Source organism: Panulirus ornatus, chromosome 45, assembly GCF_036320965.1.
Source record: "Panulirus ornatus isolate Po-2019 chromosome 45, ASM3632096v1, whole genome shotgun sequence".
Taxonomy (NCBI): Eukaryota; Metazoa; Arthropoda; class Malacostraca; order Decapoda; family Palinuridae; genus Panulirus; species Panulirus ornatus.
This window is the reverse complement of record NC_092268.1, coordinates 5,397,180-5,416,370: the sequence shown is the minus strand read 5'-3', so window position 1 is coordinate 5,416,370 and position 19,191 is coordinate 5,397,180. Positions and strand designations below refer to the sequence as shown.

The 19,191-nt window shown below is 37.7% G+C and overlaps 1 protein-coding gene across 1 annotated transcript; it reads left to right on the top strand.

The window, feature by feature from the left end:
• Positions 1-1,548: 1,548 nt before the first annotated feature.
• Positions 1,549-14,577, top strand: mRpL37 (mitochondrial ribosomal protein L37). The gene is made up of 8 exons (XM_071688080.1): positions 1,549-1,680; positions 3,619-3,826; positions 4,342-4,560; positions 6,291-6,413; positions 8,807-8,916; positions 11,275-11,457; positions 13,006-13,151; positions 14,278-14,577. The coding sequence occupies exons 2-8, from the start codon at positions 3,657-3,659 to the stop codon at positions 14,521-14,523; spliced, it is 1,197 nt and encodes a 398-aa protein (XP_071544181.1). The 5' UTR covers positions 1,549-1,680; positions 3,619-3,656; the 3' UTR covers positions 14,524-14,577.
• Positions 14,578-19,191: the final 4,614 nt, after the last annotated feature.

Here is a 19,191-nt window from a genome sequence, read left to right as displayed (position 1 = left end):
CTAGCTGCTGCCTCTGCCTAATGCTCCTGCCTAAATATTCCTACCAACTACTACTATCTATTGCTCTTACCATTTTGTCAAAATCGAGGACTACCTCATAGGGCTTAAACAAGCAAGTCCAGATGTATGAAGAATGAACAGTGCAATTTATGTGTTTACAGTGTTATGCATAACAAGGAGAGATTGTAAGATTGTGGACAAATTTGCCAGTTGTACGTGAGTGTAAGTGGCAAAAAGAAAAAACAGCTACCTGGATCGGAGGAGTGCAACTTGACAACCACTAACGTGCTGGCTTACTACACTGCCATCACAAACCCTCCTGATACCCAGACGGATAGTACTGGTAATATACCTCCCTGGAATATGGAAGGGTTATATGTCGCAAGCACGACCAATGAGAGGGTGGTGCACAGATTACATCATACTTGGGCCTGGGGGTCCAAAAGGGGGCCCAGAAATTTCCCAGGATCTCAGAAAATGTTTACATATATTGAAGACTAACATTCACATCTTCCATACCCTTTTTTGGCTTTACAGCTCATAGCATAAAACAGTAGTGGATAAAAACAAGATGCCTAATGGAGAAGGGAAGGGGATCCAAAAGAGACATTGTACCCTTTGATAAAATTCCTCTCGGAGGCCCTGTGACAAGATAGATAAACAGGTTTGACCCCACCTTCGTACATTCTTTCAAGGATGGAACCCATGGGGTTGGTCCCATTAGTTATTTTTACCTCCTCTCATGAAATTAAATTTGTTGTTCGTTGGAAACTGGAGTGTAAAGATAGATATTGAATGGATTAAAAGGGAACTACAGGATGGGCAGGGGATGTGGTGTGGGAAGTAGAGGTATGATAAGGGATATACACATGTTCCCGGTGCTGCTTCGCTAACGCGGGAAACGGCGACTAAGTAAAGAATCTTGGATTGGTAAGAAGAGCTTCATCTCTTGGCAACAGACATTGTTCTATTGTTCCATGCTTCAGTCGCTAAAAAGGACAAATAAGGTGATCAGGATATTTTTTCCTCAATTACATTGGAAATAAATACTGATCACTTGATAAAGAACAACAACCACTTCTTCCTTAATTTCATCATTAGAGTTAACTGATATATACATATGCATAATAAAAGCCAAATGAAATATGACAAGCCTTGTGTCAAGGGACTGCTTAAAACTTCCCACATAGTCAACAAATAGTTACCAACTTCTAAAGATGAAAAGATATCATTATTGACAGATATATGGCAGGAAACTGCAAAATCTAGTTTCCATTATATTCGTTTATCTATCGGCTCATCCATTATTTAGCGAAATAGACCATATTTTCTGGCTATACCAAATTTCATAATTAAAACCGTTTACCGGTGGTGTAGATACGCAAATAAAGGGTGAATTGATTCATCCACATCTCATGATTTGAAATCCATTGTACAAATTAACCACGTTGAAATAATTTGGTTATAAAATCAATAAATAACGGATTGTGAAGCAGGTAGGCGGAGACCCTCCTGGGAATAAAAAGGAAAATGGCGCCTGTTGACATAGGCTGGTTGGAGGAGACCCTCCTGGGAATAGAAAAGAAGATGGCGCCTTTTGGCATGTAAGAGCAACGTTGATGTTGTTGTTTACAGACGAGAAACAAGCCAATAATGCAGTCCATATGACTTGAATCACCGGTAAGTTTGCATATTCAACTTATATATCACTGTTCTCTGGCCTGGTGACCTTTTAACCATCAGTCGTTCACTGATTCGATTGTTTTAAGCTCTTAAACCACCTTCGGGTCGTAATAAGGCCATTAACGTTACACTTTAACTACCAGTTAGAGTTTAAACACTTTCTTCGGGTGTTAAGGGTAATTCTAAGGCGACAAGAACTCCATATATTTATATGTAGCTCTTGAACAATCGTTAGGCATCAAAGCCATCATTACCCCTATATCCTCTGGCTACACACCGGTGAGTAACATTTTCCGTGAAGTAGTCGTATGTAAATAGCATTTTGCTGTTTAACCATCAGTAGAACAGAATGAAGAAAGGACAAGTAGGTAAAGGCCTCAAAAATGCTAACAGGTATAGAACGTGAACACTCAAGAAGGTAATTATAGTGCCGACTATTATGTATTTTAAGGTCACCACCTGAATCATCGATTACATTATACAGTGATGTCAAACTGTATTTTGATAGAAAGTAATTAAAGACATTAATCATTATAGTAGAGTGATTGTAGGGAGGGTCATGAATATCAGGGAAAAAAATTTGGGTTTATGATGAATATTGATAGAAATTGTAGAAATCAACAGATTTTGTGAAAAATTCTCTTAATCTCCCCAGGCAGCTGAAATTATATAGATTTTTATAGATTAGTCCAAATATACTGTGTAACACCATGTTATCTGCCCAAGAATGGGTCATTCATGAGTTTAGCTCTGCATTGCTGTTCGTTGTGAATATTGAGAAATTTACAACTGCAGTGCGACTGCAGTGTTTAAAGAATATAGTAACAGTTGTGGAGTATTACTTACTAACTTATTTTCTATTGCACGATGTTGAATGAGTCTGTAGTAGTGCTGGTAATGTATATATCAGGGAATGCGTGGAGTTGGTTGATGTGAAAGTATATAACACACTTGTAAGATATCAACAGAACGTATTAGAATTAGTAGATACATACGACACGATCAGGTGGGATCATATGGCTCAAATCCCGGGCGCAGAAGTCAGCTTGCACCTAACCCATATCTTTAACCTCTTCTCAAGGCTGGTCAATAAGTGGGTGGCTGGCTTTGACTGTGGTCTGGGTGTATATACACATACAAGAGAAAAGAAATTTTTCTTACATGTGCAGGGTTAGATGTGGCATTATGAGTGTAAAAACTGTCATCTTGTAACACATAAGTAATCGCAAATAACGATCACATAAAAAAAATCTATAAACAAGCGAGATGAATAAGGATGTTGACCCAGCAATCTCCATGTAGTATGGAAGAAATTTATGCTTTAGCATCTTATAACAATTCATGGCATGCCTTTACAAAAATTATTAACATAAATACCATACCTCATGAACTCTTAACCTTGTAAAAAAGATAAATATAAGACTTTTCCAAGTTCTTAGGGAGGCTGGGGATTTACTACCATGCACCATTCCTGGATTGATTAGGACTGCATGCGACAAAGAGAAGGCCAGAGGGAGAACAGTACCGTTTAGTGTCAGGAAAGACGCTTTCATATTGATGCTTAGTTGCTTGCTAACTATAACGTAGCATCTGTTGGTGGTGATGTGACCATGATTGTTATTACATACTATTTAGAATTGGACAGATTTTCCTTATTTTAAGATATATTTAAATGAATTTGGATGGTTTATAGTAATCCATGGTCCTTGGCTTGAGTCTGGGCCCAGAAATGTTTTTAGTAACAAAGGTTTTTGATATATACCAAGCATTACTTTACTGTATTTAGTGAATTGTTTATTATTACTAATGTATTGTTATTTATATTTTTTCCTTGCTGCCATCTATGAATATTATTAGAATTATGTTAAACAGAGAATTTTGGATCATGTTTTGACAATGTTAACCCACATCATGTACAAAAGTAATCTTTTTCAGGTTGTTCATTTCATGAGGAGTGACTAAAGATCATCATCATGAGGATCAGTGAGGTGAGGCTAGCAAACAATATAGGTGCCCATTTCAGGGCCCTATGGCTTGTAAAAGGAAAGAGACGGGTGTCAGACACTGGTGCCGAAGCCATCCTAGCTGCCAAAGGAGTACCAGTCATTGATCCTCAAGAAATCCTGTCGCGTCCATATCGCAAGTGAGTAACTTGTTCCATGCAACCAAACCTAGATTAAGGTTCATGCTTTTCTCACACTTAATTGGTCCCAGATTTCACTGAACTTAGAAATGGTTAACAACTGCTGTTGAATGGATGTTGAAAATAATGGTTATCTGCCTGATGATTGGACAAAGGTAATGATTTGTCGACTATATGAAGTTAAAGAGAGTAGATATGAGTGTAAGAATTGTGAAGAGCTATTAAATAAAGGTATCCTAGCAAAATCTCCGCACTGTTTTATATAAACAAAATCTTTTAGCATGATGTGTCATCATTTGAGCTTGTAGTATCTGCTGTGTCAAATAAGCACATTAATGTATCCATCAAGTTTTATCATAGCTGTGATTGAATTGATTTCTTGCCAAATACTAAGAATACATTAGAAAATAAGTATATGCCGTTAAATGCCGCCTTACTTTATTTCAAAATGTTTGATAAATATATTTAAAGTTATGCTAATATTGGTGAAATGATTTGTAATGCTGTATTTTCAGGAATGAAGAGATTTGTCTTCCACCAGAACCGATACCTTATTCGGAATCACTGGAGAAGAAAGAGATCCCATGCCATAGGTTTTCTCGTAGATTTTCACCAGTGGTGGGCTTGTCTCAGGTGCAACTGATCACAAACTCAGTTGTTCGGTCTACTTTGCCTCAGGCTGTGCTGGACAAAGCAACAGACAACACCGTAAATGAAGATGAAAGAGTGAAAGAGTAAGTAGTCTGGTCACTTGTTTTTCTAATTTACCACTCTGCCTGTCTATATCTCTGATGCCTGTTCCCTTCAGGAACACCCTTAAAGCAAGAGTCTCCATAACTGGTAAACTCCATAGCTACTTTTTAGCCTTTAGTGCCTCTCCCTTAACAGGCCACTAGCAGAGAGCAACTCTAATGCAGTGGCTCTTTTTGTCTTGATTTAAGAATGGTTAACTGTTATTTATCTTCCGTGGTAGAAATTCTAAAACACATGACGATATATGTTATCATTATTGTGATTGAACTATACAAGAACAGTATTTATATTCTTAAAAACTATTTAGAGAGGGTAATACAATGAAGGCATGATTATAACCTTTAAACACATGAGGAAAGTTGAGGGCAAGAGATGGAGACAGAATCAAGGAACTTTAAGTGTTTGAAGTATCAAAAAACTGTTCACCTCTATAGTGGTATCCTGCAAGCATGAAGAGAATCTCAAAGATCCCAGAGTATAGTAACGTTTTAACTTCTAGCCTGGTAGTAAGAGGAGTGTATATGGGAGAGATGATGAGGGTGTGCTGATATGGTTTCGACATATGGACAGGATGAATGAGGAGAGAATGACAAAGTGGATATACTTGTTAGAAGTGGAGAGAACAAATATTAGGGGTAACCAACGGGAAAGTGGGAGGATAGAGTGAAAGACCCTTCGAAGGTTTGGGACCTGAACATGCAGGAGGGTATGGGGCATGCAAGGGATAGTGTGAAATGGAGCTATATGGTATGCAGGGAATGATGTGCTGTCAGTGGGATAAACTAGGGTGTACGAAGTGGTTAAGAGAAACCATAGGAAGGTCTGTGGGGCCAAGTCATAAATGGGGCTCTATGGTTTCAGTGCATGACAGTTAGAGAGTGAATGTGGGGAAATGAAGCCATTCTTTGTCTGTTCTTGGTGTTACCTCACCAATGCAAGAATTGGCAAAAGTATATGGAAAAGAATTTTTTTCCTGTTTAGGGTGGCCTCCCCATTATTTGTAGAACAAGTCAAATTTTCCTTCGCTATTATGAGGATTGAATGTTCATGTGGGTAATAAGTTCAGACATCAAATTAAAGAACTAATGTCACAGAAGTATCAGATAAAGATTATAAGATTGAAATGTGTGGATAAGAGTTTTAGTTTGATAGTTTTGTTGAAGAAATTCTGGAATTTATATGTGACAGATTTGTTGGAGGAGCTTCTAATTGATATTGAATGTAATAGGACATGTCTTTGTAAGTGGTGGAATAGACCAGGTTTGTAATAAAATGCATAAATAAAAGTTTTAGGTTATGTCGTGTGAATTTACATTAGTGGTTTCCATTTCTTTTAATGATTTTATGATGTGAAAGATTGATTTATATCAATCTAATATGTTTAAGTTAGCATGTCTCATAAATAGGTCCCACAGTATATATTACACACAAGATGTCTTGATAACATTTTGAGTATCCTAAACACGGAGCCTCAATCAGTGTTATGTACGTAGTTCAAACTGCAGTATGTTTTGATATTCAGTGCTGTACTCTTACATCAAAAAAGTTCATCTGAATATTTTACTCCAAAATTTATTAGTGCATTAAATGCTTAAGAACGGATTATTACTTCCTAGATTATATAAACAGTTGCAAATAAAGACCTCGGGTCACTGAACTGTTTTCCTAATTGTCTTGGCTGTACTGTTAATGAGTCAGGTGTCTTCCACAGAGCCATTCTCCATGCTCACTTATTGGATTCACATCAAGAGAAGCTACCACGGATAATAGATGTTATCAACAAACCTGGCTGGGTTGATAAGCTGGAATATGGCATACCACTTTCAAGGAAGAAGTAAGTGTTCCCATATTAGTTTTTGTAATACGATTATTGCTCTAAGGAAAGGTGGCCTTCATGGAACGTGCAGCTCTTAGGAGTTTGATGATTAGACACCTCAAATTTTATATTCATTCTTTTAGCCACGTAATTTATGACAATGTTTTACTTTCGACTTTTCATACACAAGGCATGGCTTGACTATGTGTAAGTGATGAGAGAAGCTTTGTTTATGTAAACCACCACGTATAATGGTGAATAGAATTAATGATGATAGACAGATACAAAGAAAATTTTTCTTTCTGCATCTTCTTCTATCTTCATGTATGTATGTGCTCTTAATTCTGTTTCTCCGTTTGGTTATATTTCGGCTCCAGTCTTTTTTTCAGCTAATACTCTTGTATAGACCTGTAGCACCCTCTTGTAAATCATTCCTTTTTAGATTTCTTGTATTATTGGCAGAACGGTTCAAAATATATATATTGTTGGTGCATACGTATGTGGTCTGTAATAGTTTTTTAGTAGTACTAATTATGCCACCCCCTTGAGGGAGTTCCAGAAGGGAACAGGCATCAGAGCTATAGATAGATACTACTAATTACACTATTCTGTACACTCTTGTTTAATGTTTGGCAATGTTATAAGGATACTTGGCCCTGTTTCAAAGCAAATACTGTAAGAAATGGTCGTTAACAACTGAAATAGAATATCCACCTGTCTAACTTGCCATTTCATGTGGACCAGCCACTTATGGACCGAAGAAACTGTTATAACAGTCATCAGTGTTTCCTCATCCCATGGGTCACTTGTTGCTCTTTAGTGAAAGTGACATGTAAGACACAGAGTACAGTCTTATCAGAGAACTTCTCGGTTCATAGGAGTTCATTTTGTTTCAGCTATTGAGTGTAATGCTGTCTTGGACTGCATGAGCCACAGGAAAAGGGCTTCTGTGGTGATTATGAATAGATGAAAATTAGATGATATTTTTCTCTTATGTATGTAAAGTCCTACTTGTGTAAATGTGTAAGAAATACAAATGATATAAAAATATGTATATGGAACCATGGAAGCGGAAGTGGATCATAGGGTGGGGGAGGGGGCGAAAATTTTGGGAGCCTTGAAAAATGTGTGGAAGTCGAGAACATTATCCCGGAAAGCAAAAATGGGTATGTTTGAAGGAATAGTAGTTCCAACAATGTTGTATGGTTGCGAGGCGTGGGCTATGGATAGAGTTGTGCGCAGGAGGATGGATGTGCTGGAAATGAGATGTTTGAGGACAATGTGTGGTGTGAGGTGGTTTGATCGAGTAAGTAACGTAAGGGTAAGAGAGATGTGTGGAAATAAAAAGAGCGTGGTTGAGAGAGCAGAAGAGGGTGTTTTGAAATGGTTTGGGCACATGGAGAGAATGAGTGAGGAAAGATTGACCAAGAGGATATATGTGTCGGAGGTGGAGGGAACGAGGAGAAGAGGGAGACCAAATTGGAGGTGGAAAGATGGAGTGAAAAGGATTTTGTGTGATCGGGGCCTGAACATGCAGGAGTGTAACATAATCAAATGATATGTGTATGGAATGTGAAATCACACATTGAATAAAACATAAAGTGTGTAAAGTGATTAGGACCTGGAAAAGGCCTATAATTGTCTGCAGCCCGACCCCTCTCTTGTTTACATAGCACCCTACCAACATAGAGGAAAGGATGCTACTTTTTTGGGTATTTTCGTCCATAGATATGAGAAACATTATGTAAGAAAAAAATTGTAGTAGAGGAGGGTAATTTCTGAAAGAGCCATGGTATTACCCAGGACCTTTCTAAAGGTTCCTGTGGCCCAAGGCTGTGCTTCTTTTAGTGCAAAGTAAATGTAGACTCCTTTTGAGTTCTTTGATAAGATTGCACTTTCAGTGATATTGCCTTGCCAGAGATGACTTTTCACTCCTGATGTAACCTTGAGCAGGTGGAGTCTGGTGAAACCCAACATAGGGATTAATGTAGTAGATAAAGCATGACTACAGGAGAAATGTTAATTCAGTAACATATTGCTATTGTCATCCTCTTTCACTGTGTCCATTCTTTGTATTCGTATCTACCATTTTTCTCTGTGTCCTGTCCTTATATTTTGTATTTACACAAGCTGAATTTCATCAGTAGTGCATTAGAACAACTAAGGAGTGTGTGTACGTCCCCTTGTAAATCAGTGCAGTCCTCATCACTTTTTATCATGTACTGCTACTTCTTGAGCACGACTAATAGACTAGCAAGACTTTCAGCTCAGTTGTTATTTGATGAAAAATGGCAAGGTATATTTTAACAACCTCATCCATATGTAATACATGTAGCAAATAAATATTGCTTTTGCTTTTTGCTTATTAATATGAAAGACCTAATCTCTCTCTCTCTATCTTTTTTTTACAGCAAGACTTTAACGTATCAACTTCTGCTCTTACTCGATCAAATAGTGCCAGAGGCAGCAGAAAGGCAGCTGGTGGAGGATGCCTTGACGCAGATCACACTTAAACACTCAGGTGTGTCTCATCATATACCTGTTGCTGTGCTTACTTCTTGACCGTAAGGATTATTAGCATGACAGTCTGAGCTGCACTGCATTCGGAACTGAACAGAATCGTTACTATATCTATCAAGTAACCTCTTTTCTTTCATATAAGGTAGCATCAAGAACAAATGACTGAATCTTTAAGGAAAAAGTCCTCATTTGCCTCCTTCCTTCTGCTTATTTTGTTAGGTGAAGCAAGAGGAAAGGGTTTCTAAACCTCTGCTTAAGCTTGTGAATTACCTTATATGACATGCAGGAGATATGCGGGCAGCTTTCTTTCTTCCCTATTCCCAGGGAAAATGAGGGTAATGTATTCCAATAATAATGTTTTACAGGCTTCTCTTATGTTACAGACATTTCAGCCAAATCATTTAAAATGAAGATGGGTTTCTGTTGTAAAAGGATTACACTCAAGATTCCCTTCCCCAGACCCAGTGTTCCCAGTTTTTGACATTTTAAGAAATAGTACACAGAAATTGTTTACATCTATGGCATATAATCATACTGTGAAAGTATATAAACAAAAACGGCTAGTACAGGCAGTAGGTTTCAGCAGGATTAGTAAATGTAGGATGTGTAGAATGCTACTTGTTTGCTTGGTGAGAGGATGGTGTATAATCATCATGGTTACCAGTCTGTAGAAGTAGCATTGTTCCCCTGTGAAGAAGAGGGATCCTAAAGTGGGCTGGAAGGATCATTGAGCACGGTTGGGCTAGCTGGGGTACTGCCACAAGCTTTACCTTCATACCCGCAATAAACTTATCACAGTGAAGACTGTATGCACTGCACTGCACTCTCCCAACATTTACGCACAATATCACTTTTTTTAACCAGTGGTTTCGTCCAGTGGATGTGGCTAACTGTGGTGCCCCATTGGAGGGGCTCCTTTGGAAGGAAGGTAAATATATGGATATGCTTTCCGCAGATCCATAAATGCTACCAACAAGTCACTTCCTTTCTTCAAGTATTTCTTACACACCCTTTACCTCTCCTGAAATGTCATTATTTCTCTCCAGTCAGTTGCTCTATGCTTTACACCACCCTTTCACTCACTGCGCTCTCATTCACCTTATCAGATATTTATTTGTGGCCCTCTTTCTTTCATATAAGGGCTCTGTATATGCATGCTGTCAGTCCTCATACATCTAACCACTCGTCTGCTTTCACAATTATATGTGTAGCCTCTTATTCATGGTCTTATCCAGCAGAAGAAGTGCAGCAAAAATATTTTGCATATACAGTTCGTCTGATATAAATTTCATTTGGCTTAGGATTCGCTAATTATGGAGACTTTGTTGCCATGACCATCCCCTTGAGGGAGTTCCAAGTGGGAACAGGTGCCAGAGATGGATAGATAGGATTTGGGGAATGTTTACAAATCATTTGCATATACTTTTATTTTCCAGTGTAATGCCTCAGACTAAGCCATTAGTTCCAACCATGAAGATGTGACCCTTTGATAGTGATTGTTAATGTAAAAATGTCATCATCGGATTAGGAAATATATATATTAATGTGCCTTTTCTTCACATTGTATTGGTTTTAGTCCACTTGAGGAATTTAGATTGTCTCTGATGCCTGTTCCAATTGGAACTCCTTCAAGGGGGTGGCCACGGCAACAGAGTCTCCGTAACTAAAGAACTCCTGTTCTGCTTCATACCCTTTAGTGCCTCATCCTTAACAGGCCATTGGCAGAGGGCAAGTCTAGCGCAGTGTTTGAAGAGGCTCTTACCTAATGTTTGTAATGACTTTTTTCTACTGCTCGTACCATTTGCACAAAGTGCTCACTGGAAGAAAATCTTGAGTTATGAAGAATGAGCTGTGTGAGTCAAGTGTTGTTAAGCGTTACATATAACAAGGAGAGATTGTATGTTTAAGGACAGAATGCCATTAGTCAATATGTTAGTGAGGCAGAAAGAAGACTGCTACCTGGGTCAGAGGAGTGCAACTTGACAACCACTAAAGTGTTGAAGTCACTAACCCCCCTGACACCCAGACGAGTAGTACTGGTAATATACGTCCTTGTTCATTGGCTGTCTACCAACGACTACCTACTAATAAGATTGTACGTGACTGTTGATGGCTTTCTCATGGTTATGACATACTTTAAGCATCAGCAGATTATTGAGAATCACTTAAGAAGAACCCAAAGAATCTTCAACTTATATTGATAAAACTTATAATTTCAGTGTATTAAAATAACCATTTGTCTGCATGCTACCATATTTGTCCTTTATAAGTCCCATAACCTATAGTAGGGAACTGGTTTATAGATTTGATTAAAGCTCGAACGTTATAAAAACAGTGGATACTTTTTCTTTTGTAACAGATCGCTTGATTCAGATGAATCATCGAGCAGCATTCATTTTGTCGTCACCAACACCATTACCACAGCTTTTGCATGCTGAAGAAATAAAATTGCTGGAAGTGGAGCCAATGCCAGATATATATCCTCTCTCACCCTTCATCAACAGTAGAGCACAGTGGAACTACTCTCTGAATGATAGATATGGTAAGTCCTGAAATGTTGATATGTTTGATTAGTAATTTGAATTCATCATAGTTGCTAATCCATTTATTTTTATTTAATTACAATACCAAAACTTAATGATTTAATAACATTCAACCCAGTTAGAGTCAGAAAGTGAAATGAGGCAAGATTATAACGGTCATCTTATAAGGAATAAACTACTAAAATCTTTTCATGAAAGGAGTTTGGATTGACATGTGACTCACTTTGTCACTAGACCACTACATGAAAACAATTGTAAAGGGGGTAAACTCTTTACTGGTCAGCGTTAACATTGATTTTAAATACTTAAAGATGTTGATTTTATCCATGATCATCTGTCCTTTTCCACATTAGCAAGGTAATGCTAGGAATGGATGAAAAACACCCTTAACATACTCTCGACCTAAGCTAGAGTATACAACATTATCTCTATCTTTGGGAGTAGTCTCATCAAATCTCATTTGAATGGATTTCACATTTATCTGCTATTAGAAATAGTGCAGCCTTGGGCTGCAAGATCCTTTGGAAAGAGGTCCTGGGTAACACCAGGTGAAAATGTGAAAATATCTATAAGTGAATGTTTTGTCTCACTCTTGTTTGAGGTGGGATATTCAATCCACAGTCATTTAGCCATGGGTGAAAAGACAACAGGAGTAGACCTCAGTAGTGTTATCCACTGGTTAGGGGAAGAGGAATTAGTTGGTGGAATGAGAAGCAGACTTATCAGGGAGGATACAGCGTATCAGTTGGTGAAGCAGAGAATGGGGAGACCACTTAACAATGAGCGATAGAAAATTAGAACCGAAGATGAGTTTTCAGTTCAGAGATTCTTGTATTTTTTTTTTCCTAGAAAATGAGGGAAAAAATGAGGAATCTGAATTGTAGAGTGATATTGGGATCAAGAAGAATGTTCAAAGGGTGGGTTAAAATGTTTTAAATATCTGGTATGGGCATAGGAAAGATAGGAACAGGAAAAGCCAATTGGCCATTTTTCTGCAGTGGCTTTCATATGTCTGATTATTGGCACACATGGATGAAGTCAGATATTTTGTATGAGTGTAGGAAGGTGATCATAGTGGAGATGAGGATAACTATGAGAAATGAAGGAAGAGAAATCTTGAGTCGATCAAATAACAATATGATTAAAGAGGTTAGTCACACTCAATATTTAATAGTATGAAATATCTAGAAAAGGAATTAAGTGTGACATGTAAGCTTCACAGTTGTGGGAAGTGGGGTGTATGGTAGGCCAGTTTCTTTATAGAGACAGTTGATAGTCACAAAATGACAAAAAAATGAAAAAGGAGTCATGGAAGGATGCAGATCTGCTCGTCAGCATTGGAATGTGAGCTGAAAAAAACATATAGGAAAGAAGAGTATTTCTGCTGGATGTATTTATTCAGGTAAGATTTAATGATAATGTAGTGTGAAAAAAGAATGTAAAAAAAAATAGTTTGTAAACTCAGACATTTGTGTAAGTGTATATTTTTTTAGATATTTAGAGCATGAATAGCCTGTGTTTACATATCATCCCTCATCATTCTCCAGGTGTAACCAGTGGTTTTTATCACCCACATACCATCTTTATCCACCATAACCAACCCAGAATGCCTCATAAGGAAGACAATTTTTGTGGAATTTCCCTCCTTTATGCATTCTCACATGCTGCTGCATATGCTAAAGAGATACTCAAGGTATGTAGTTTTTTAATCTTTTTTTTTCCAGTAGATTAAGTGCAGTTTCTTAACTTTGAACATGAAAGACAGAGAGATGTTGACTTCTTTTTTCTAGTAGATTAATTACAAGTATAGTTTCATAAGTGATCTATTTATTTCATTTTATAGTGTGCATGAAAGACAGGGAGTAGATTGACAGATGGAATAAATGAGCGTATGCTCAAGAGTGAGAAAGATAGCAAACATGGGAGAGGAGAAGGAGGGGGGGGTAATATATGACTAGTTGGCTTGTAACATTGTTGTTTATGCATCCAAGGAATTGATGATTTTATATTATGAACTAATGTCAGTTGGCTTAGGTTTGTCCCTTCGGCATTCAGTAATCTCCACTCAGCAGTGACGTCTTTGTTCTACTGGCTCCAATGCTGGTCCACTGGTTGCCTCAGAATTCTTAGATGCCAGGATTGCACTTTTATGTAAGCCTTTAGAGGCTAGTCAGTCTTACCCCATGCACTGATCATCATCTGGTAGGTAGTTCAGAACTGAGTAAACGGTGGACTGTGGTGATTTGTAAATACCTTGGCATTGCCCGGACAAAAGAGCTGGCAACTCCTCAAATGATTGCCATTTCAGTGAGAACTGATAGCCTCGCACGTACTAGAGTATGGGAGTTGTCAGTGTTTTGAACACCAGACTGGAGACATTAGAATGCATTATTAAGAGTGTACTATGCTTCATGTTGTAAGTTGTGCCTCATTGGCTTTGGAAGCATTTTTTGGTAACCTCAAGGAAACAAAAAAAAGCAGGTACCTGTATCTCTCAGACTTCAAAAGTGTACAGAATGCCCCATACTTGTATGATCTTGCTATGTTGCAGATGGATTCAGCCCTTTTTTTTCCCAAAAATGTTGCAGTACCTGGAACTGATCACCCTTGTAGAGAAAATATCCTTCACATCAAAGTTTTAAGACATTTATATCACTTCATGAGAATACATATAAATTGGTGTTACTGAATACATTTGAACGTGTTAGAGAATGACATAACATTTGAGTTACGAGATTTAAAAATCCTATTTTTAGATGCTCAATACTGATTATGTGATTGCTCTTATTAGTTATGCATTGACGATGCCTTTATTTCAGATTGAAGAGGGTGACCTAGAGAAGCCAGTGGTACTGCAGGTAGTCCACATTAATCGGCAGCATTACCACCTAGGGGTGTTTCAGCTGAACACCCTGAATTTGACTGGGTCCACCAAGAATGTTTTCTGGACTCAGCCATGGGAAATTCTGTTTGGTAAATGCTGTTATGAAGCGGCAAGACCAGTCTTGGAGGGTTACAATCCTAGAGTCTTTAGCCTGCTTAAGGGATTGCATGCCCAAAAGTGATACTGTTATCTGTAAAAAGTAGTTTTTGTATAAAAAAATATAGTTTAATTACTGGATATTTTTTATTCATCCTATTAAACATTATGTAAAGGTACCAATAAGTTATTTCTTATGCAGACTTTGCCTCTGTAATTATATCAGTCAGGATAGTTGCTTTTAAACGCAAATATTCAATTAGAAATGTTCACTATTACACTCATTTTTTTCTTTAGAAACCAATTCTTTGTAATGTATTGCAGATTCTCCCTTTGACTTTAGTTCTGTCTCCATATTTTTTAATGTTGAATGCCTTACAGTGGTGCTTAAAGTAGTTACTAAGGAAATCTGAACTTTGACTTTCAGCAGTGTAATGTGGCTCAGTAAATAAACAATGTACTGCAACATTAAACGAATAGAAAAAAATAGTTTTGATTGGAGGTGGAGCCATGACCTCCAACTGCCTATGCCATGTTGCCGGAGAATTCCTAACTGAACACTGCAAGAGCTGGTTGGGTGTTGGAGGGATTACAACAGGTGTTCGGAGTTGGATAATGTACCTCACCATCATGAGAATAATATACAGATCACAGATGGTGGCATTAGACCAGTATCTATGTATTTTTGCTGGGAGTGGATGAGCTTGTTGGTACTATGAACCATGTGAGCAACACAGCTTTACTGCTTGCCAACAGGTTATTGTCGTGCATTTTGGTAAGTTCTTTGAAAAATATGTGGTTTAAGCTAACTGGTATGTTAACATGTTGTGAGCTGGTCAGTCAGTATGGTAATGAGTAGTGCGCTGAGTAGGCTGGCCAGTATGATTATGAGTAGTAAGCTGGTCAGTACGATGAGTAGTAAATGGGGCAGTATGGTAACAAGTAGTGAGCTAACCAGTATGATAGCGAGTAGGAGGCTGGCCAGTATGATAAGTAGTGAGCTGGTAAGTATGATAGTAATGAGCTAGCCAGTTTGATAATAGACTTGTAAACTAGCTAGTATGATAAAAAAAAATGGGCTAACCAGTATGATAGTGATTATTAGGCTAGCCAGTATGATAGTAGTGAGCTGGCCTGTACGATAACGGGTAGTGAGCTGGCCAACATGATAACAAGTAGTGAGCTAATTAGTATGATAATAGAGTAAGGTAGCCAGTATGATGAATAAGGGGTAGCAGTATGATAATGTAATTGTAAGCTAGCCAGTATGATAAACGAACAGTGGGCTGGCCAGTATGATGCTAATTAGGAAGCCTGCCAGTATGATAATAATTAATAAGCTGGCCAGTATGATAATTAGTAAATTGACCACATTTCATGTGAAATATTACAGCTGAAATTGATCAGCTCTTAACTCTGTAAGGTTAAAAAACATAGTAAAAATGAATATGGAGTTGGAAGAAACGCATATCAATGGATATTGTAACGCGTAATGAAAGTGAATCAAAATGGGGAGAAAGTGAACCGAGCATTTGAATTTTATATAGTATGCTGGGTGTTAGTGGGGAGGGCTGTGATATTTGGCTTGATTATGGGTAAAAAATTAAATGAAACACCTGTAGATATCAATAGAACGTATAAAAGATTCTTTTTAATTTCTCTATCAGTCTAGAATTCCATAGATAATGACTAATGGGAGTCCACATGGCCCAGTCTGACCCCCCCTCTTGCCTAACTACCCGGATACTTAAATGGCGTAAGCCCATGTGATCACCTTTAACTAGCTGTTGGTAATCTTATTGTGACAAATGTTCTTGGAACAAACGCCCCGTCAACATACATAAAGCCAAAATACCTGTGAAAGAAATATGATTATCAGATTTAATCTCACCAGCTTTGTTGAGATAAGAAACGTGATAAATGAGCCAATCAAAGATGGTGATTCAGGTATGCGGTTATGAGTCATTGAAATGGTGATTCATGTAAACGATCGTTAACCAATCAAGGTGGTGATTCATGTATACGGTCATGAACCAATCAAAATGGTGATTCATGTATACGGTCATGAACCAATCAAGATGGTGATTCATTTATACGGCCATTAAATCTACTGTCCTGCCATTACGGAGTTGAATTTGATTATTTCTTAAGGCCGGGAAATATAATCATTAGAATGATTTAAAATAAGGTCAGTAATTGGTAGTTATGAGCTGTTAAAACCACGGGATGACCAAAAGACGTAGCCAGATGGTCGCCATTTTGGATAAACGGGGAGATACAAGCTTGGGGAAAAAAAAAAGAAAATTAAATATAGAATAAATAATACAGAATAAATTGAATTTCTTTTCGGTATTTACAGACTTTATTCTAATGGTGGGAAGGTTAGAGTCAAGGACAAAGGAAAGACGTCTTGAAAGCTATCTATTTCGCTCTCCAAGGAAGATAAGATAATTACTGTATCTTCTCTTGTATTTACATCTTAGTTTCCTAGTTATTGGTTATTAGTTAATTTACATCTTAGCTTCCTGTAGCTGGGGTAGGAGTGGGTTAGCAGCTAACTGATCAAGGCTATACTGTTTCCAAGCTGACATCTTGAAAGGGAATTCAGTCCATATGTAATTCTTCCAATATTCGTCTTTGGAAGACCTTAAAATTCCCCATTCCCTTCTCTAATTTAGGAAGAAAATCCCATTAAAACCATTCCATTTTTTGTTCTATACACTTTGGATGTCTTAAGCCCACTAACAGCTATAGAAACGAGGAATTGAATGAAGCTACGTAGTTGAAATTGGTTACAATGTTGCTGTTTTTTATTCCCAGTTTCACGAGGCCTTAATATATCTTGTGGGAAATATAAGAACATGGAGGAAGACAAATAATTTGTGAGGATATTATGTTTTTTAAGTCATATTTATAAACTGCATCTTTGGCGGCGATAAATTTTGAAGACTGATGTCATAGCGTTTTCATTTGTTGGTTGTGTCTACAATATGTCCTATGTCCATCTTTCCAGTCCTAAAAAGAATTTCAGACGTGTAGACTTTCCAGTCCTAAAGAGGTTCAGACGTGGAGACTTTCCAGCCCTAAAGAGGTTCAGACGTGGAGACTTTCCAGTCCTAAAGAGGTTCAGACGTGTAGACTTTCCAGTCCTAAAGAGGTTCAGACGTGGAGACTTTCCAGCCCTAAAGAGGTTCATACGTGGAGACTTTCCAGCCCTAAAGAGAATTTCAGAATTGCAGACTTTCCAGTCCAAAAGAGATGAAGACTTGGAGACTTTCCAGAGTCTCAAAGAGGTTCAGACTTTAGACTTTCCAGTCCTAAGGAGAATTTCAGAAGTGTAGACTTTCCAGTCCTATAGAGGTTTTCAGACGTGTAGACTTTCCAGTCCTATAGAGGTTCAGACTTTAGACTTTCCAGTCCAAAAGAGATTAAGACATAGAGGCTTTCCAGTCCTAAAGAGAATTTCAGACGTGTAGACTTTCCAGTCCTAAAGAGAATTTCAGACGTGTAGACTTTCCAGTCCCAAAGAGATTAAGACTTGAAGATTTTCCAGTTCCAAATATTCAGACGTGAAGACATACGTCAGATTCACCTAAAAAGATAAAGTTTGTGGCTCATTATCCACTACACTGGTGAGAGTCATTGTTGGGATCACAATTTTAATTTTAGATGTGTTTAATGCTTAGGTTGCCGTCAGACATTGTTGCTGGAATACTTCAGGGGAAAAGAGAAATGTATGTTCCATGAAGTACTGGGAATATTTGTGGGACTTTTCAAAAAAGGGACACTTAAACCCATTGAAACCTGAATTGTTTTTGGGAAATAGAACCCCATTAGGTTTATTAACCACACTTAAACCCATTGAAACCTGAATTAGTTTAGGAAATAAAACCCCATTAGGTTTATTACCACTTAAACCCATTGAAACCTGAATTATTTTTGGGAAATAGAACCCCATTAGGTTTATTAACCACACTTAAACCCACTGAAACCTAAATTATTTTAGGAAATAAAACCATTTTGTTTATAAACCAGACCTAGTCGCAAAAACCCCCCTGATGACATCCATATTGAAGGCTAGTAATAGATAACCAAAATTTGGATGGAAATAACTGCAGGAAAAATGGGAAGAAAAGGAGAAAGAAAGAGATGTAGGAGAGGCGTAGGTTAAATAGATATATTTAGTTAATTGTTTATATATATCTATCGTTTTCTTCAAATGCTTTTCTTCAGTATTTAGTTAATTGTTTATACATATATCGTTTTCTTCAAATGCAAGCACTACTGCTTGTTTCAGATTGGAAGTCAGTGTTGCTTTCAAACCAGACTATGTTGATGCCATGGACCCTAGACTTAATTTTCCCAAGCTAGTGCTTTGAATATCAATGTGATAGGCTATCGTGGCGCCATGATTGGACCACCTTGTGCCTTGTCTTAGCCCTCCATATCTGATTGGTTCTTGATTGTCGAATATCTCCGAATATTTACCAAAGATTAGGATGGTCAGGTAGATTGGGTAGGCCGCCATGGCAGTTTTGATTGGTTAAAAGGGAAGAATTATGTTAATGTGTTAGGCTGGGCAATAGACAGCGTATGAGTGAGTATTTGATGAATTATGAGAAACGTGAATGTATACGTTAAAAATGTGACCAAAATCAGACTCATGTAGGTAAAGATGAGTATTTAAGGCTATATCTCATACTTAGAGGCCGTATTAAAAGTTATCTAGTATGCGTAAGGGATAATTGTGCTT